General features: G+C 37.6%; 1 protein-coding gene across 25 annotated transcripts in view; it reads left to right on the forward strand.

Annotated features, from left to right (window-relative positions):
• The window catches only part of kiaa1217 (KIAA1217 ortholog), a 119,211-nt gene that overhangs the window by 66,837 nt on the left and 30,381 nt on the right, over positions 1–21,993 (forward strand). For 18 of the 25 annotated variants that reach the window (XM_028005656.1, XM_028005658.1, XM_028005649.1 and 15 more), the window contains exons 3-5: positions 13,491–13,571; positions 14,882–15,077; positions 20,607–20,805. In XM_028005656.1, coding sequence (XP_027861457.1) covers positions 13,491–13,571; positions 14,882–15,077; positions 20,607–20,805 — 476 coding nt within the window. Of the gene's footprint in view, positions 1–8,861; positions 8,982–13,490; positions 13,572–14,881; positions 15,078–18,342; positions 18,587–20,606; positions 20,806–21,993 lie in introns of those variants that run through there. The other 7 variants (XM_028005650.1, XM_028005670.1, XM_028005663.1 and 4 more) reach the window with 4 other exon arrangements.

Raw genomic sequence — 21,993 nt, forward strand, 5'->3', positions numbered from 1 at the left:
GACTGCATTTTTTTAATGGACATTCTATAAAAATAAATAAATGGGAAATGACCTGTACTTGTTTAGTGCTTTATCAAGTCCAGAGCAACCCCAAAGCACTTCACAGTGCATTCAGGCAAATGGTGGAAAGTTGCACTGTAAAACGGTTTGGTATAGACCCCACATCACTGCAGATGTTTCACCCATCTCCACCAATCCCATGGGCTTGTTCACAAATAAGGGAAAAATAGAGCGGGAGATTGATAGGTGGATGGTGTTGTGTATGGTGATAGTTAATACCCCCCAAATTCCCTTTTTTGTAGTGTATTAGTTGTTGCTGCTCAACTTCTTTGCCTTTGTAATTTTGACATTTTTAGACATTGTATTGAATCAAGTGTAAAACATTTTTATAGATGAAGACTGATGCTAGATGGGATGTCTGTAACATGTTCAGAATTGTTTAATTTGTTTTGGCTCTAATGGTCTATCATTATCTCAATTTTACAAGACCAGATGCTTGCTGCCTACTTACAGGAAGCCCCAAGCTCCTTTCTTTTATTTTGTATCTAAATATACTTTGGGTCATTCCAAGTACATGGATCGTTGAGGATGTAGCCCAGTATCCTCAGAAGAGGTCATTTCTGATAATATTACTTTAATCTAAGTTTAGATAGTGTAAAAAAAAACCAAAATGTGTTGTTGCTTTTAAAGTTCATCAACCCAGAGTTTAGAGGCACAGCTAATGCTGATTGCAAGTTTGTTATTCAGATTGGTGAGATGGAGCTTACTGGTGATTACTTTGAATTTATTACAGGATATTGCCATAAGGCAGGCAAATACAAGTATGAATATTTGACAAGTGAATTCGGGGTTCATGAATAGAGGAAACCATGATTGCAAACTGTGCTTGGCATAATCTGATTGGCATTCTCAAGAGGAACGCAATCAGTAACTGCTAACAGATGCAGTAGAAAATGAAAACAAAGTACAAACAAAGAGTTTATTGCAGCATTTGTCATCTTGCATCCCGGGGAGGTGTTATTCAGCTTGAAGACAAAACAAGCAGAAAACAAGCCTCACAGTAGCACTGCTGTGTGAGCGATAGAGTGGAGGATTTGTTGCCTTTCCCATGCAGGTGTAAAGATGCCGGCCATACAGGAAAAGCCGCATCAGTGGCAGTGCATGCTTCAGAGGTGAGAATGAAATGTCTGCTTGGGTTTGAGTTACATAGGCGGAAGTTTTATCAAGGTCAGCCGGAGGTTGGAAAGATAATATCATGGGAGCCGGAAAAGTTGATGACCCTTGTATTTTCTGAATGGCTGCCCTAACACTGACTCAAATGAAGAGGCTGATGAGATACTCTTTTTCTCCAACAAAAGCAAGTGGTTTAATCTCCTCTACTCCTCATACCCCCCTCCTCCTTCTCCAAACACCTGGAAACCTCCCAAAGGGAGATGAGATAACTTCCCACTGGCCCAGACTGCCACACATCCTCTTCACCCTTCTGCCTCTGCCCAGGGGCGACGACTGCGACTAAATGAGCTGCTTGACCGATTACAAACACACACACAGACACAAAATCCAAATTCCTTCCTGTGGCTGTGTCAGTTTCTGTGCGTGTGATGAGCTGTGAACAGGTTTTTGAACAGAATGAAGCAGATATTTTGGAGCATCTAAGTGCCTTTGTGTTCAAAAGGCAGACAAACTGACCGAAAGTAAATTAAATTCTCCTTTTAGTCACCTTTTATCTCCCCCACCATCATCTTCACTTTGCATTATGGTGAGAGAAACGTTTTTGGAATCAATTTTCCAGGTTTTTCATAATTGCACAAACTATGTGAGCTTAGGTAAGAAAATATTTTGTTGGAGCTATTTTTTGACTTATAAACCCTCATTTGCCTTACTTGAAAGTTATGTCTCTGTATCTTTCCAATTTTGAAGAGTAGGTAGGACAAATGGGCCTTTGTTTCACATTGTATTAATGCCCAAGAAAAACAGGAAGTTAAACTAACCCAAAAATCCTTGACACTCTTAACATATCAAAAGTGAAGTATACTTAAAGTATACTCTTTAATTAAACTGGTTTTATAGAAATTGTTGGGGGCACAAGTTACTGTAGTAGGCCTTTTAATAATTTCATTTACTGTAGTCAATTATTTCTTAAGGTGAAAATCACTCCAATTAAAGTGATTTTCCAAATTGTTTCATTAAGATTTTTCCTTTCTTGTACAAAGAAAGGTTAACTGATTTAAGGGCTTTTCACATATTTACCAGTGATACAAAGAATGTGGAAGGCTTTCTTCAGTATTTCTTGTTTTCGAGGTCACAAAGCTTCATGCTTCTATCCAAACATTTGCTAGATTGTGTATGTTAGAAGATGAAAGTATTAACTCTGAATTATGTCACTTTGGAGATCAATAAATCAATGTCATTGGAATATCACTTGAAAAACAAACTGAAGAAAGAGTTGATATTTTTTCTTATTTGAAATATGTTTTAATTATTTGTTGTTTGAATTAGTATGAACATAAAAACTGCATTCAGTGCTTGTAAATTACAATTTTTATTTTTGCTGACAAGGATATTTCCATAATTTTTTATGTTAACTTTTCCTCTAATGTTAGATCTGCAGTGATCATACATAATATTTTTTCAGTATGCTTTGCTGAATGAACATGCACATTGAAACTGATAAAGGTCTGACTGATAGTCAAAAGCAGCTCTGTTTTCTTATGATGTTGCTTTATATAACAGGTTGTAATCATTTTGCTGTTTTTATTGAGATCAAAGCTGTTGTATTTCAAGGAAACTTTTGCTTACTTACCAGCTTTAGTGTGTTTTGTCTTCTGTATATGCATTTTTCTGAAGATGTTTAATGTGTCATAATATGCGGTTTAAGTTCATTTCTTCCTCATAATTTGCCTAAGATTGTGTTGAAGCAATACTCCAGAGCATTTTGGGGTAGTTTTCCTACTTCTATACCTTCAGCTTAAACTTTTCCTAAATATCCAGACCCATTTGGAACATGGTGTGACGTTATTTTAAACTCCGCAGTTATGCTTTTGGATTACGTTTAGAAGGTGGAACTTGGATGCCCTCATAGGTAAATTGAGCACACTTTATGTGGAAAAACAGCTGGATTTAGTGCAGTAGCCAGTAAAAAAATACTTGCTGGTCTTTTTGTCATTTTATTGTTTTGAACCACTGTAGTCTTGGACATGTGCTGTGGGAAAATAGATTAAAACAATGCAACATTTCATAACCTTTTTTCACCTAAAAGGTGATTAGTGATGGTAGTGATTTTCCTAAAAAGAATCTATTAATAGTTAAGTAATCTCGAACAGATTTTGATTGATTAGCCGTGAATCTATGAAGCAGGAAAATATAAAGTTTTTGATGGGTACATAAATGGTAAACAGTGCCCTTAAAGTGCCTATGCTTGTAGAGACCATGGTATAGAGTATATGTGCATCTGAAAAGAGGATCATAAATTCATTGCACCACTGAAAAAAGACCTCACCTTACCACATTTTTTAGCAGCTTAATCCATGTTTGAATATAATAAAAACTTTGAAAATGGGAGTTTAGAAAGTAGAGACAGTTTTTAAAGACTCCACCTGAGTCTTTTTTAACATTTGGTCAGCCTCCCGCATTCTTTTCTCTGTGGGTTCCTGGCTCCGCTACACTCTTGCCTCACAGACTCAAGGTCAACAAGATAATGCTGACTCCAAATGCAGCGTCCTGCAAGAGATTGGAACATGATTAAAGAAAAGTTGAACTGAGCTGGGATTAGTCTTGGGATGGAATCGCCTCTGGTTTTAAATACAAGCTAAACTCAAGATAACTTACCGTACTTATATCCAGTGCTGCCTCATTATCCCTGTAGGACTTCACAGCATAACTCATTTAAATATAAAAACTGGAACTTTTAAAATCCTAGTAAATGGTTTCATGTTATTCTGTTGTTTGTTACATTGTGCCTTGAATGCAGTAGGTTAATTATAGATAACTTTAATTTTATTTTTAGTTGATTTTTTTTTTACAATACATACAAAAAGTTTGGATTGCATTTTGATGTGAAACCTCTGAGTGATAAATCTTTTTTAGGGTGTGCTGCTTGGTGTGCAAATTTCATGTAAAGTACAATGATACATGTTTGGACCCAAACATCACCTTTCAAATCAGCAGGAGATGTTCTTGCTGCCGCTTCTACATAAAATGATGATCGGAGAAAAACAGGACGCAGAAAGATGGAGATGTCTATTTGATGACTGGATCATTAACCAGGATGTTTTGTTGGGGAATAGGGTTTGTTTTTAGGGGTGCGGTACCCCAACTGAGAGGACAAGTGGCGCCGAAACTGTGTCTAATCCCAGTGTCATTGGAGGGGTGGGGAGTTTTAAGCTGCTCTGACAGAAGGCCCTGATGGACCTGCCACTGACCAATGCTGATAATGAGGCAAGCCAGACAGAATTTTACACGCTGTCTCAAACGCAACGCCAGTGCACTAATCAGACCAGCTAATCAGGTCTGAGCTCTTCTCTGTGCCCAGTTCTGCAGCAAAAACAGAGCTGTATTACCACTGGCTTAAGTTAACAACAGCAGTCTGACTTGGAGCTGCTCTACCCCAAAAAGGCATGCAAAGGTGATGAGGATCCTAACAAGTTTGGATCATCTTGACAGGCAAAGGCAGTGACATTTTTAACCTTGTGCCCTTACACTCCTTTGGAGCACCATGAATGCCATTTGTCAACATAGGAGCTTTACTGGCTAGTTATTTAACATATTTCTTCAGCTTGTTTGCCCTTTTACAAAACCTACTAAACTACACCAACACAAAGAAAGCAAAGAGGCAATTACATTAATTAACAAAAAGTTTTTTAATTTATGATGATTCCGACTAATGCATTTCGAATTGAAGAGTAATAATGGAATCACTCTGGAGTAAAGATGACTTGCATTAATTATTTCTGAATTTATGGTTATGGTTCTGGCCATGTTACTAAGCAATGGTAGAAGTAAATGTTGTGGCTGAGGCTCAACACCAGCATAAGTCTGCAGTGGAAAAGTACATCTGAGTACCAACAGTGAACAGGGCTTATATCTGACAACATATAGACCAGTGGCTTATAACTTTAATTTTAGTGTCTTTGTTAAACGTAGTCAGATTTGGCAGTGGTTGGATTGAGTTCTTTTGTTAGTCACTGGTATTTAGTATTGGTATTCAATGCTGTGGCATAATCTCACACTGAACATTTTAGAAAAACAATAATTAATCTCAGTACTTTAAATCAGAGGTGGAAAAAATCCAATGTGAAGACACAAAGTAACTGTTTTGAAGCCACAATTCTTGCTACTCCAACCAATTTCTACAACACTTTTTAAGGAAGCCATTTTTGTGATTTATTTTTAACACTAAGTTAAAAGCAAAATGTAGGGATTTTTAAATAGTGATCCAAAAGCTCATGCTTCCCTAGAGTATAAATACAATGTGACATAAGATCTATTTCTATTGGTCTTATGTCTTTATAGAAACACAAAATGTTTCCTATTTTATGTTTCCCTTCAAAATGGGAAACACAAAAGAACATGCCATTCACACAAGGCAGACATTCATAGGCCAGAAATTATGTACTCCCCTTAAGTTTTCTGCTGTTGGAGCAATAATTAACAACCTCTAAAACAACTGGAACTGTGACAAACAGGGCTGGATGACGACCAAGCAGTAAAAAATAGAGAAAATCTCCTAAGTTCAAGACAACTGCAGCAATAGAGTAGCTTCTAAAGAATATTAAGTAAGCTTTACCAATTTACTTTTAAAGCATAAGCAAATATCTTAATGTTGGCAAGAATAGTTGTGGGCACTGTATTTGAATATATAGGTTGAATTTTCCCCCTTTACCTCCAATCTATACCTTTGGTATGCAAGTCTATCCTACATCTGGACCCATTCCTTTGCGTCAAATGAATGAGCCTCACTTCAAAAGACGATTCAGAGATGAAGGTGTACCGGGATGATTTCACAGCTCTGAGCATCTGGCTCAAACCTATTTTGATCCTCTGTATTTTATTTCCCGCTGGCTCGCTCTTGGTGAAGATAAAGGGATGGGTTGGCAGCACAGCAGCTGAATTATTTAAAGTCAAATAAGCTGCATTCATAAGATATTTGAAATACGTTTTCCAACTAATAAAATGAGCGCACAGATTTGTCTTGCACTAAGCAAGATGACATGGATGATAGGAAGCACCTGTAATTTGCAGCAGTAAAGTTTCTCTTGGCATTTGGAGCTAATTTGTAGTAACTAATTGGTTTGATAGATGTGGAGTGTGTGGCACAGTTCTCTTAATGTTTTTGCCTCAACTGGGGTTTCATGCTTTACATAAGCAAGCTAGTCACATTTTCTACTAATTGATCATGTATTTTGTTTAGACTGCAGTTTAAAAAGTGCAGTAGCTGCTAACACATTAAAACATAAGTCCAGAGATTTAATGGTTTCTACTGTTAATTGACTGGAACAAAGGTGGATGATTGGGAATAAGTTTTTTGACGAGTCAGCAAAAATATGAGAAAAAAAGTACAGTAATATTGAGTGCTAGATGCTTGTCTGTGATTCTTTTTAAAACCCTTCTCTAATTATTAAGTATCTGCTCATGCAAGCAGAAAGTAGATATAATAAATACTGTATGTGGCACAAAGAAACCATGCAGTCTTCAGGAAGTTGCTAATTGGTTTCAAGAATTCCTGACAACATGTTGTGTCTTACAAGATAACAGGTTTCCCATAGAAAAACAAAACAAAAACCAAAACATTGTATCAGTTATTTAAATACACCCATGTGCTACTTTATTAGGTGCACATTGTTAGTACTAAGAGGGACACCTATTTGGTGACAGATTCAACAATGTTTTTGAAACATTCCTTAGTGATTTTGGTCCAAATCAACTTGATAATATCACACAGTTCCTGTAGATTTGTCCGCTTAATGTCCTTGAGGTGAATTCACCTTTCCATCACCTCTCAAAGGGTGCTCTAAGTGATTGAGATCCAATGACTGTGGAGGCTGCTGAAGTATGGCAAACTCATCCTTTTCCTCCTGGATAAAACCCATCAGAGGATGGGTATACCGCGGACATAAAGAGATGGACAGGATCAGCAATAATACTTAAATAAATTGGAGCTCATTGATCCAATGTGCAGAAAGGAAATATTCCCCACATTGTTACACTACCAGCACCAGCATGATGCACCTGAATCCCTTTATGTTGTTGACACCAAATTCTCATGCAACACTACAGTTTTTGTGTTGAACTGAGCGCGGTGGCATCCAGTGTCGGCTTCTGCTGGCATAGCCACTTACTTCAAGGTTCAACTTGCTGTACAGTCAGAGATGGTGCTCCTCATATCATGGCAGTAACAAAGGGTTATTTCATTACATCTAGATAGTTAACTGCACTGAATTGGCATTTGTGTTAACAAGCATTTAAAAAGCTGTACCTAAAGTAGTTAGCATATGTTTCACTCTTCCTTTTGTGAATTTTCAGTTTGCTATACAGCATGAAGGATTTTCCTTTTATAGGAGAGAAGAAAGCTCTGTTTCTCTTTGTAAAAACAGCTGTAACTTGTGCAAAGACCGGTTTTCTGACTAGTGATGGCAAATGTGTCCACTTTTTGTTTTACCATGAAGGATTTATCTGCACATGTAAGCAAATTGAGCACGTATTGCGCAGTTCTGGGCTGTCCTAAATGTTCAGTCTCACGGTCGACATCGAGGAGCAAGTTGGGACAAATCAAGCCGTAAGCAAATAGTTTGCATGTGTTTGTTTGGCAAGAAGGATAGTAGGTAGGTGAGAAGCAGACTGAATATGTGCAAATTACTACATGCAGTAAGGGATCTTTCAGTCTTGGTGTAAGTTTGGACCTGTTATCTTTTATAACTGCCTGTCTTTAGTGCAAGACTTTAGTAACTTTTTGAAAAGCAAATAATTTTGGTAACGACTTATTAGAATATACTCAAAAACAAGATGAGCCTTTCAAGACAAGAATATAGCACACTCAATTTCGTGTTGGCAGGTTAGTTATCAAACATTGGCCACAAAAACTTTCATTGCTGGAACAAGTAGGAATACCCTTTGTTATATGGGGGAAAAAAAACAAAGGTCAGAAAGAAAACACAAACTCTCCTGCTAAACAAACTCAAAGTGATCGTGTGACTGTCTGCCATCAAAATCCTGGTTTATTACTAGTTGATGGAAATGCTGGCAACTTATAATTTACAACTGTGCCAGGAATGGCATAATTGGCAGAAGTCTAACTGTATCTGAAGCTGCTGTTCCACCATTAAGTTGCTTCCTCAACTGCAGGACTTGTGTTAGATAGTTACCTCTATCATTTTGTCAACCATGTCAACCCACTCATTTACCAAATATCAAACTGATCATCTGTTTACCATTTTAACCCCCTGAGTTTGAAGCCAAGACTAGCTTCGGATTTTCATCAACACTAAAACCCATGTTGTAGTGTTGGAGCAGTTTGTTTTCTATTAAATACAAGTGTCTGTTTCAACGTGTCTTATTTATGAAGTTTAGGGTTGCTGCAGGTGTCCAGAATTTAACCTCTGAGCCTTCAAGAAAGTAAGAAACATTCAGACATATTCAATAAGTCCCTACCACTTCGTAACTTGGGCTGGACAGTCATAGTAAAATTTAAAAGGCTCACATAAAAACAATGGCTTTTCCCCTGCTGTCTTCCTACTGTGGATTGTGTGTTTGCTTGCAATGTGCTGCTGGATCGTTGGGGACGTGGTAGGTGGTTGTAGCGGTGGGGGGCGGTGTCTGCATCCGCTATGGAGTGGAGTAGAGAGGAAAGGGAGCAGGACAGGGGCCAGTTGTGCAGAGCAAGTGCTGCGACGATAACACAGGAAGAGACTGTTTCTCTCTCAGAGCAGGGAGTTTCTAGTCTCACATGGAACTCACTGGTGGACTGTTGAAACTTGGCAAAAATGGTAAATAGTGCATTTTTTAGCTCTCTACCAGGTTTTGTGCTTCATTTATTATTGAAGATTGAATATTATGTTGACTATTAATAAGTACAGGCCAAATAATAGCAGAACTAGTGTGCAATGCATTTAATGTTTTACATGTTTTTTTGTTCTCACAGCTCCTTTTACAAGGTGTCTAAAAGATATTTGCCATGCTTCCTTTATCTTATTATCTTATGTAACGTCCTGTTCTGTAGCTACGATCCTAATTTGCATGTGACTCTAATTTGTTATCCTACTACTCAATCTGATATTTAATTAATGCATAAGAGTTGTTATTACTGTTTTGCATATTTAATTTTGCGAGAGTCTCTTAATATTTACTGGGTTTTCTGGCACTGTTCTTCCTCTCCATTGTAGCTACGCTTCGATTGTTACTACTATAAAGTCATCTGAATAAACACACCAATTAACAAACAACCCATCTGTGAAAGGTCATGCGAGGTTTGTAGCAAAAGGATTAGAAGAGAAATGCATCAGTGGAGGGAGCGGACAGAGGGTGGTGTTTGCAGTGAATGGGAATTGGTGACTGGGGAATTTTGATATAATGTCTTTTAGAGTATAGAAAACAAAAGCTGATCGTCAGCCCACAGACAGAGTACAGACCAGTTGTGTAGAGCTTTCTGTACACTCATGCGCTTGATTTTCAATTAACTCCCGCTCTGCTGAACACTGTCTCTGCGGCACACATAAACACATTTATCCTAAGGAGATGTGAGTCCAGCTTGAACTTTTTCTCTTATCACATAAATTTTCCCAGGCTTTGCTCTTTTATTGACATAATGTGTTGGAATGAAAAAAAAAAGTGAAGTTACAGCATTTCTAAAGCCGCCTTGTTCTGTTTACGAGTTTGCTGTTGAGCTCACATCCCGGTAATTACCGTAAGCTGTACGTCTTCTCCCCAGAGCTCCAGCCAAATTAGCATCTTAAGTGAAAAGTCGTGCTCCCAACATCAGTGTTTGCATTTTTAAAGCCATAACAACCTCCTCTTCTGTCCTCTGTTGGCTTTCTTTTCACCATATAGAATGAGTGAATAAAATGTGTTTCTCTGGTTACCTTGTGTGTATTTGCTCTGGTTGTGCACATAGTAGATGTTGTGTGAATACATTCTATTGTATTCAGATAAACACCTCCACAGGTGAGCTTTGTTTGATATCTTTGGCTGATATAGTAGTACCATAAAAAGTATTTACACCCCTTGAACCTTTTTTTGTTTTGTCACATTCCAACATCATTTTTCTGTTTGAAAGAATCTTATGTCATAAACCAGTAAAAACAACACTTAGAAATTTAAGGTGGAGGGAAAATTGTGCATTGTTTATAATTTTTTTGCAAACAAAACCTTAAAATTGATGTATGCATTTTCTATTGACCCCCTTTAACTCTGATACCCTTAGATAACTTCCTAAATGTCTAATTTATTCTCAGCATAAAAACACTTAGGAGGTTTGTCTGAGAGATGTTTACCTGAGAACATGTGTTAAGTTATGTAACAATATCCCAAGCTTTGAACATTTTTAGGGTACCATTTAATTCATCATCCCAACATGGAAAGAGAAGGACATCAATCCTAACAAAAAGGCAAGAAGCGCATTAAACCTAGTAGGAGGCCCCTGGTTACTCTGGAGAAGTGTCAGAGATTCACAGCTCAGGTGTTGTGAAAATGCCAGTTTTTAGAAGCTGGGACATGCCCTTCAAATATTCTACTTGTAAAAAACTCATTTACAATTTTCTTCCACTTTACAATCATGCAGAAAATTTTGTCTAAAACAAAAAACTGTGGTGTTACATTTGATAGAGACATGTTGCAGCTAACAGGCCAAAAAGGGTTTGTGCAAAAATGACAGACAGATGTTCACTCCTTACAGTAAAAAAGGGGTTTGTGTAAGAGAAAGTCATTATAACTTGAGCTCTATACTGTAGATTGTATAAGAACGTAGGCACCAATCAGCTGGCTTTGTGTGGACTGGCTGCAGGAGGTGTGCATAACGGCAACCTTTGAGGCCATATCTATACTTAAATCTCCATGAGTGACACAGCAGGCTCCTGCTGGGATCTGCTATTATTCTTAACAATCATAATTTACTTTAATCGTTCCAGCTCTGCTCCGTGTGGCAGCCTGTCCTTCAGGAGCCAAGACGATGCCTGGATGACATAATGTCATCTACATTGCTTTAAGAAATCATAAAACATAGCCACTTTGCTTTTAAAGAGCTCTTTAAAGACTCACAACAGGTGATAAGTTGCAGTAAAAAAGCTTTTATAGGCGAGTTGAAAATCTGGAAATGACAGCTCTGACCTGCTCTGTTTGAACAGTACCTCAACACACAGACCCGAGTTTTCTTCATGATGACAGCAGACTGTTGCATAAATGTTTGCAGGATGTCCCGGGTTCAGGTCAGATTTTCTGGAACAATGGCCCGAGTCACTCATGCACGCACCCAGTCCTTCTTTACATCTCTCTTACTCTTTCATGGGCGTACAAGCAGACTCACACAAAGCGACAGAGTGCAACCAAACTACTTCCAGCCTTCTCTGCTTTTTTCCCCACAACTGTGGCTGTTTGCCTGATCACTGCTTGCCCACACTGCATTAGTCTTGACATCCATGTCACATAAAGCTCCCTTCATGCATGGCATTCAGGCAAATTTAGGAGCAAAGGCTTGATGACTCGAGGAAAAGGTTGGCTGCAACTGCAGTCACAAAACTGAGACTTCTGATTAGGCACCACGTTATTTCTAGACCTTCTCTAACATTTTCTAATCACAGTGACTATTGGACATGGGCCTTTTATAACAGCCTACTGGCACTGGCAGCAGCTCACCACACAACATGACATTTTCAGATATTGTATTTATTTTTTTGACATGTTCAGGTATTATTTTCAGACATATTGCCTCCTAGCAGCCTTGTTTCATGACTTTGTACCTTTCCATATTTCAGCATTGAAGCTAACGCCAATGTCTCTGTTTCACATTCATCATAGCTGTCAAAGCCAATGCGGTGTAAAACAGGGACTCGCAGGCTGCACAATTTTGACTGGAGTGTGGGATGGAATGCACTGTAGGTCCAAGAAGGCTGAAAGAGGGTTTTACATTGCGGCTTTCACATCTGAAAGCTGTTGGCTGGGACAGCTGTGTTTTCATTACATTCAAACTGATAATATTCTGGTAAACTCAAAATTATTCATATTCCTGTCATATTTAAACTTGAAGAGCCAAGAAGCTTTTAACTGACAGATTTTAGCGTTATTTAAAAATAAAATCCACTTTTGCATCGTCAATTTGCTTTGGTAGTGGTAATGCCCAAAACTTTTAAACACATTAAACTGTGATGGCACCATGAAATGAACAATTTCAGTTGCATTACCTACCACATCACAGCAACATTACCAAATGTTGCTTAATAATGTTGTAATAGTGTAATGATGCCTGTCTATGGCTATGTTCACACTTTTTGTGATAAAACTTTAGTGCATTTGCTTTGATAGAATGGTTTGACAGAATGGTTATCAAGTGCACTTCATAACAGGAAAAAAAAAATCTAAAACCTGTCCTATATCTGTATTCAAAAACATTAGTTAATTATATATGAGTTTTAGCCATATTAGTAAGAGCCATGGAAGATTCAGTTGTTCCTCCAGAACCGCAGTCCAAGGCATAATGGAAAAACTGTTCGATAAACATAGTATTTCATCCATAATAAAAGGCAAGCTACATGGGAAAGTGAACCTATGATCAAGGCCAGGTTTGGAAAAATAGAGCCACTGCATTCTCCAAAATTTAAAAAAATATTTCTGTTTTATTTTTCTGACAGAAATCTATTATATTTTGTGCTGTTGCAGAAAAAAATGCAATAAAGCTTACATTTTTAAACTTCTTAAATATTTATTACTTCTTAAGTATTGTTCTTCTACACCTTTGGAGTTTCAGATGATATACTGTAAGTTTACACAGACATACCGCGCTGACATAATTAGTACCTAAAGTTGGTGGAAACCACTAGTTCTCCCAGTGGAGCATGTGAGAAGCTTGAGCAGCGGTGTGGGAGGGCTGTTTGCTACCACCATCACTGAATGAGCTTTTAAATCATTCAGTGCTCAGATTAAATTCCCAACACTTGTCTGGTTTCAGGTTACATGTTAACTCCATGTGACCTCATTCTTTTTAAAGGTCACCATAACAATACATTACAAATGCATGAGCACAGTTTAATGCTGTTACATGGAGCATCATTTTAATCCCTGATTTATGAAACGTATTGGTGTGAAATACGTTCATCGTCTTGCATCTATGTCTCTCATGCTGCTTCTTTCTTATTTTCTTTAGCCTGCTAAAGAGATTGATATGTTACCAGGGCTCTTCTGTTTTCTTTGATGAACATCTCCTTTTCCATCTCAAGCTCCCACTGGCATTTTTTAGCCATGTTGTTTTTGTTTTTTCTCCTTTTATCCCTTTTCTTTTCTGCCATCAGTCTTTACAGGCCATGATTGCTTCTCTTCACTCTGAGCTTGACATTCAGAGGTATTTGATGAAAATCCAATCACCCTACGAAGTTAGTTTGCCTTTTATCTTATCTGCAACATGCTGGGTTTGTGTGTCATTAGGTGTGTGTGGCTGTGTTCTCACCCCTACTAGCATCTGTTGTATGACCGTGTTCCCAACCTTTCTGCTTCTCTCCTTCGCTGCCAGGATGAACTGGTCCAGGCAATGAAGGCTTCTAAAATATCAACTAAAAAAACAAAACTTTGGTTTTGAACATTTTCAACAAATGACTCCGAATGTTCAGTAGCATGTTCATGTAGTGTGTTAGATAACCCAATAGGCCTGGTCTACAATATTTCAGCTCTGTACATTTTGTCAGAGCTGAATGTTATGACAAAACATTTGTTGTTTTGTCAGAACATGTAATTTTGTCATGTTACGAACAAGTGACAATTGAGTGAAAAAATGTAAAAATGTTTTACAAATAAAGATCAGAAAAAGGGTGTGCATAGTATTCAACCTACCACAATTAATACTTTGTAGAATCTTCCTTTACTACAATTACAACGACGAGATATTTGAGGTTTGTCTCTACCAGCTTTGCATGATTCGCAGAATTTTCTTTGCAAAAAAAAAAGCTCAAGCACAGTCAGATTAGATGGAGAACATTTGTCAACAGTAATATTCAACATTCAAGTCTTGCTCAAAATTGTCAAGTGTAGTCATAGCTGAGAGTCCTTTCATCTAAACCAATCCACTGACTTTAGGTTCCGACTCTATTTAAAATTTAAAAAGCAACACGGGAAGTTTTTATTTGCAAAAATGTCAAAACACCATGCAACATTTCTCTTCCATTCCACAGTAACTTTGTGTTGGTCATAAAGAAACATCCTATAAATACATTGAAGCTTGTATTTGTGTTAAGACAAAATGTGAAAAGTTTGAGTGGTCTGAACATTTTTACCAATTTTTTAAAAAAGTAGGAAAAACATCAACTTAGAGGACAACAAAGCACCTGTATGATACTGTTGTCATTTTCCTCTTTAAGGAAGTTTTAAGGAAGCCACATCATACAGATTAGATTGAGGTTTATCATAAATGGAGCCCCAAAATCCTCTAAACTGTTTTCAAGGAACGTTTTTGAGATTAATGCCTCCCTGCATATTTGCATGGCTGCTGTTTTAGCTTGTTTTGTTACTGTGCATGAATCAAGCAGGGCAATGTATTTGACTTAAAAAAGGAGTCCAAGTTATGAGCAGTGTGGTGCTGCAAAGCAAACAATTTCAAATTTGAACTTTTATCTTTCATTCCAGTATGTGCAGTTTCATCATAAGCATCAATGGTCTCACTCCTGTTTCCATTTGCTTCCTCCCACTCCAGAGCAGAAGTCCAAAGCACGGCCCCAACCCACAGCCTGGCGTTGGGGATCAGGTCGACCACCTATCCTTGGCCTCACTAGAGTCGTTGGACACCATGTCTGAAACGGACGCACCCACAGCCTTCACCCGCGGCAGTCGAGTCCGTGCCAGCCTGCCAGTGGTGCGATCGACCAACCAGACAAAGGACCGCTCATTAGGTATACTCTCTTATTTGCTTCTTTGGTATCACATTTATATTTGAATTTTTTTTTACATTTTGTCACATTACAGCTGCTGCTATCAGGCACATCTTGCCTTGACATACTGTATGTCATGCGGTGTCAGAATATATGTATTATTTAAAGTACTATGTTGTACGATGTTGGAAACCCTGAAAGCACCATTTCCACAAATCGTGGTGGCAGCCTCATAAGGAGGGTTTACTCGAAGCTTGATTAAAGAGGATGGGAGATGGAGCTAAAGGGGTATAATGAGGTTTAAAGGGGCATGAATACTTTTACAAGGGATTGCGTCTGCATTGATATCTGCATTGGATAATGCATCAGGACAGTAGTGGTGTAGCATCCCTACTGTTACTTCGGAAAGATACAGTTACGGAACTTGTGTGTTGTGTTTTATTACACAACACACAAGCAAATACAGGAGTCCTTAAATAAGACTGATGACTTTGCAGGAGAAACATTTATAAAGCTTATGTTATTATCAGCTATAAAAAGTGTTCTCAACAAGTACTTTATTACAAAGTTCATGAGCCTTCTGTACATGGTGATGTCTTTCTGCAATGCAGCACTGAAACCAGGCCTGTACCTAAACAAGTTCTAATAAATTTGTTTTTGCCAAATAAAATTTTTAAAGTCAAGTACAAAATAAGGTAGAAGACTTTGCAATTTCCACATCTTGTGTTGCCAACAGTTCCTCTAATTTTCAGTTTACTTTGCAAAACTATGTTTTCCACTAGTTCTAAAGACTCAACATAAACAAAGTAATGATCAGGGATGTCCTCTCCCTAACTGCATTACATTCCTATTTTTCATTAGAGAGCCCGAAAACCTTCCCTGTCAAACTGAACAGTGCAGAGCAGAGTAGTCTTAGCCCAGGGCAGAAAGTTAGTGAGACTGGGGAGTCAGTGAATCAGGATGGGTCTCTTGAGCAAATTACCCTAATGGCTGCAGACTCAGCCCTGTGGCGTGCCCACCATCACCTCACTATGCCATAGGCTTACATCGCAAAATGAAAGAGAAAATACATTAGAAGAAAACATTTTTTGCTTTTCATGTCTTCCCCAGATGACTTAACAGCCTCAGTCTACAATTTTACACTGAAAATGTTTTCTCTTTAAATTGGTAAACTTCTATGCTCATTCTTTCAGTACGAATAAAACACCTACACTATCCATATTTTGCAATAAAGGTTTGTAGACAAGTAAACAAAAAACAGTTGATGTTGGTTCTACCATCTTCTGTAGATCAAAGTGCTAAATACAAAAAAAATAGTTTGTTTCTTTTTTTTTTCTTTGAGAAAGCTTCTTCATGCTTCTCACTTCATTATTCGCTGTCCTGCCTTAAAAACTAACAGGTTTTTAACTTTAGAGATGTCAGGATTGACATCTCTAAAGTGTTATGAAGAACTTACAGGTGGATGATTTTGTTTATTTAGGGCTAATTTGGCTGTTACACAGTGTTGAAATCCCAATGTTTGGTGAAGGAAATTAGGTTTTAAAACCTGAACTGACAGCAGGAGCAATGTGAACATTCATCATAAAAACAGCCAAATATCAACTTCAGTATCAAAATATAACAAATTGAGAAAATTTGTTAACAAATCAACATATTTGACCTTTTTAAAATAGTGACAAAAAGAAAACCATTTTGAAAGAAAGTTAATAAATTCCATTTGCAGTTTACCATAAGCTGCGTATGGGACACAGTAATAAATGTAGTCCCATCTGGTCACATTATACTAAACCTCGGTGGCAGAAGACTCAACAACTGTCTCTACAAACCAGCTCGACATTTAAATAAGGTGGTGGCAAGATCATGCTGTGGGATTTTTTTCTTGAGCATGGACATGGAAGCTGTTAAGGGATGGTTGTTGGTGGGTGGTTGTGAAATTGGAATTAGCCAAAAACCTGTTTGTCGGCTGCAAATTACTTGAAATTGCAGTAGAGGTTACTTTCCAGCAGGACAACCTTAAACATACATCCAAAGCTAGTACTAAATGGTTCAATTCAAAGAATACACACTGGTCAAGTCATCACAAACAAGTGACAAGTGTATTTGCCGTGGAAGGTAGTTTTACATTTTAAATAATGGGGGGATTGAACTGAAATACACAACGGTATTATCAGATTTTCTTTTTTCTTCCACTGATCTGTTTTGAAATCATTCATGTTGGTTTGTCACATGAAACCACAATAAAAGCATGCTGTTAAGAAAATCTCATGAAGAATTTGAGACACTATTGTTAAACCTCTTAGTGTTTCTGACTCGTTGTAAGTTAATCTTCATTTTAAAAAGTTTTCCACTGTTACTCAAAAAGTTGTACAACTGTCACTTACAGTTACTAATGGACTTTTAACGACTTATTCAGTTAGTTCTGACATCAGCAAACTGTTACATAATTGAACACAAAAATTATTATGTTTCTACTCTCCCAGAATTCACTGACCCAAAAAGAAAAATCTGAATTAGTTGGTTTAGTTAGTACTTACTAGTACACTTAGTTGGTTTGCCTTAAGATGTTAGTTTCCTGTATGTTTTTAATATGCATTCTTGTTGCAAAACTGTATGTACGTTTTTGCTTTCATCATTACATCACATGATTACACACAATTTTTGCCTTCAATCTAATAAATGGAAAGATATCTTTAATTCACTTTACAAATCACTACAAAAAAATAATTGTGGTCTAATTTTTTTTTTCGTCATGTTCTATCTACCTCTTATATTTCTCCTTTCACCGTCTTTCCACCACCCCTCTTAGTTTTGTCTTAGTTAGTATCCATTTTTTCTTGTGTTGAAATCTTAGTGAATCCTCCCATGGAATTCCTAACAGAATCAAAAAACGTTGTGTATAACTTGTCTGCAGATGCAGAAAATGTACAAATTTTGTCAGTCCTGGATGTGTTATTGCAAGGAGCTTTCACACTTTTCAAACAAACAATAATGTTTGAAGGTTTTTAGATGATTTTTTGCAGTTCAATTCTTAGCAAACTCCATAGTTACGGATAAACAAAGAGTTGCGTATTTTGTCGGAAAGAATCAAGCTGCTGTGGGGTGTCGTTTTCCACAGGTTTTGATTTGTTCAGTGCAATGACTACTGTAGAAAACCAAACCCCATCAGAAAAGAGGCTTTACGACACACATATATGTACACGCATGAACAAACTCACACATATGTGTACTCTATTGCGCTCCTTCTCTCCATCAAAAACATCAGGACAAAGCGTGGGGACAGCGGGGTGTTATGGTGTGATGTATGGGTGGAGAGAAAACGGGGGGCACCACTTTACAACTGTGTCCCTCCCACAGTTTCTCAGGCACATACGGGTGCACACACAGAGGCAACGGCACACGCTCCACTTTGTCCCAACGGACATGTGGGGATTTCTTGTACCCTCGTCTCTCGCTGCACAAGTTGCTGCCTGGTCTTTTTCTTTACACCATAAGGCTGAGCAAGGAAACTGGAAATCCTCCAGACCTCGTCAGTGAGTATCACATTCAATAGTGTAGCATCAGTTGGACTCTATTTAATGGCTTTAACTTGTGGCTGAAATTTAGTATTTTACTGTTGTTTAGTTGTGGTCCAAGTGAAATGGGGGTGTTCCGTAACTGCATCTGTTTTTCAGGGAAGACATGTTAAACTCAAAAAGTTTCCAGTCTGTGCCCATTTGGTTACAAAACCAGCTAGCCATTTGTTGCAAGCTTTTAGCAAGGTCAGGCACCCTGGAATGTAACTCGATTCTTCTTTCTGACCTACTTATAATACTTTAAATTCAGAAGAAATCCTCATAATAGTTGTGTTTCTTTCCAAGTGGACAACATCTGCATAACAAAATGTACATTATTCTAACCTATCTCACAGAAAAGATGCAAATTTTCACTATGTGAAGTTGCGACTGCACAGAAACACAGACAAACCAAGGAGTGCAGTGCAGAGACTCAGCAGTTTTATTTCCTGGATTTGCCTTCCCCTTGTCTCATGGAGCATGTAGTGTCTTGTATAATATTTCACTAACATCTGGTAGCTTTTATAGACCTGGTTTTTATTGGTTTTACCAAGTAAAATCATGTCTCCTTTCTGTTTTCATTGGAAAAATCATAATGTATTTGATGTTTGGGCTAATTTTTGCTATAAAATGGTTGAACTTTTACAATCCAATTTTATCAAGTTTAAATGTTTCTACTGCGTATGTCAGTGCCAACCATTGAATCAGACAGAAAATAGAATTTGTTTTCTCCCCCCTGGCACTGTTTATACAAGTGCAGTGTGGGTGTGTTCATAAATGTTGTGGGAGAGCCATCTGTTTTTTTTTAAAAACACAGCACAGAAGCCACACCCAGAGTTCAGAGGTTCAGACTTTGGTCTTTTTGATACATAACATTTACCATTCCTCCCAGAGCACACAGCTTTGCCTCTGTCCCATCTAACATGTTATTATCAAGTAATTTTCTTGACTAAAAATGCTTTTTAATTTCCAGGTCAGATTGGGACTGGGTGAAAGATTTAAATAAATATTCTGCCTATAGAAAACCTGACAGTTTTTAGGGAATCACTTTGATTTATTTTGTTCCATAGCCTAGGGTAGAAATCATTCAGCATAGAAAGTAATGATTTTCAGTTCAGTTAGGACTTTTACTAAGGTCACTATGTGTCATCAACTTAATGGGAAATTTCTAGAGGTACAAAAACTTGGGCTGATATCAATATCCAGTATTAATTAATACCACTGTTAAGACTGATATTTACTGATATTATATGTACATTGTATGTGTTTCCCTGTACTTATGACTCTGTGAAAGCAACCACACCACCTACATTGCTTCTCTGCTTCAAGCACCCTAACAATCCTGCACTGCATCACTATCTCTGTCACATGACCAAACTAATACCACATGTTGAACCCATTCCATTCCACCTCCTGAAACACTCACAAACGGCCCGGTTTTACTTCTTAGATTGATACCAATATGTTAAAAAATGACTAACATGCGCCAATGCCGATGTTGGTGCCAATATATTGTGCATCTCTAGAAGTTTCTTTGTTTTTTTCTGCCTATACTTTTGTACTGTAGTCCAAAACATGTCATATCAACGATCACATTTGGCAGGTCATCTAGTGCAGATATATCGTCTATCTTTGTTAAGCTTGTGCAAACATTGTCTCCAGATCCCTCTATTCCGTCCCTTAGCTTTTACTGGATTACACTTTAAGCTTCACATTAGAACTTCAGCTAAAGACAGAGCTATTGTATGACAGCTTTTCATTGTTGGTGTCCAGTCATTAAGTTATCACCATCAGTAAAGACATTCTACTGCTTTCTAACTGGACAGTTTTTATAGTTTTGTAGCTTCATAAATGGATTACTTCCACAAACCAAACCAAATTAAAAGTTGTGGGTTTCCTGTTGTAAGAATAAATCAAATTATGCATTTTCATACTTGGAAACCACATCTGTTTTTGAGATCTTAATTTCATTCTAATTTCATTGCTCTTCTGTCCCTAGGTGTACTCTACCTGCAGTACGGCGATGAGACCAAGCAGATCCGCATGCCGAATGAGATCACCAGCATCGATACAATCAGAGCTCTGTTTGTCAGTGCCTTCCCGCAGCAGCTCAACATGAAGATGTTGGAGTCACCCAGTGTTGCCGTCTACGTCAAAGACGACATGAGGAACATGTACTACGAACTCGCTGACGTCAGGTAAGGAGTTATGTTTGTATGTAAAATCAAGGAAAAAATTACTAGGACAGTGTGTTAAATGACAATATCCATCCTAACAAAAGGTCCTGAAACAGTTAGTGATATGCTGTCAGTTTTAGCAAGATGTTGTGTCACATAATAAGCTAGTCTTAGCATTTCAGCACAGCTAGCTGCTGCAGGAAGTTAGAACATTAGCAGTTTAAAACGCCAAAGCTAAACAGTTTCAACATTTGTGACATTTTGCCCTCTGGAAATTATTTAATTGGATTATTTTTGTCGTGATCCTGTTAATAATTCAATAGTTAGCTTTTTTACACATTGCTGTAAAATCAGTGACTGATAATAAAATCAGACTCTCTAGCAATTTGTGATATGCTCAGTGTCCACGAGATGTCAAGCTCTCAAAAAGCAAACGTATATATCAGAGTATTTTTTATATCTGCTTGAAAAGTATGTAAGCCATACTAATGTTCTAGCTCACAATTTGTGAGTTAGAACATTACAGTTGAATTTACTGACAGCTACACTTGGAAAAGTTGGGTTCTCACTTGTTGCATTAAACATCTGCAAATATCCAATCTCTGGTTTTCAAATACAGTAATTCTTTGACAAGTCAGAGATATAAATGAAAAAAAAACCCTGAAGGAATAGTATAAATTAAGTTAACATTTTTATTGGTGCATTGAAAGCTCTGTCTAATTAGGAAATTGACCCAGAACTACCCTGAGGAAATCTATTGCTCCAGTGACAAATCTTCCAGCCAAACTAGTCTGATATCTGGCTCTTTTGTTCCTAGTTTCCTTTGAACAGGAAATGTCTCAGGGCAGGAAAGTTTGCATCCTTTTCCCATCTATGTTAAAAAGAAAGTTATTTTGAATGTGGAGCTGTGTTTCAACATGTCTCGAGCAAACAGAGGAAGACTTTTTGGAAATGTTTTTTCTTTTGTCCTCTCTTATGCAAAAGTTTTGCAAAACTTTAGGTTTGTTTATGCTTGGGGAAAAAACTTCAAAAGTATGGTGTTGTGTGGTATTCCATTTATGTGCACAGCAATACAGATTGTATCTAATAACATGTTTTATTTCTTCTTGTGGATTCATGGTATTAACTAGAAAAGTACATCAAAATGGTGGAGCTTCTCTGTGCAGAGATAAAAAGCAGGAACCAAATGCTCCGAGACATAATAAACTT

This window comes from Xiphophorus couchianus, chromosome 21 (genome assembly GCF_001444195.1).
Source record: "Xiphophorus couchianus chromosome 21, X_couchianus-1.0, whole genome shotgun sequence".
In the NCBI taxonomy this organism is placed as follows: Eukaryota; Metazoa; Chordata; class Actinopteri; order Cyprinodontiformes; family Poeciliidae; genus Xiphophorus; species Xiphophorus couchianus.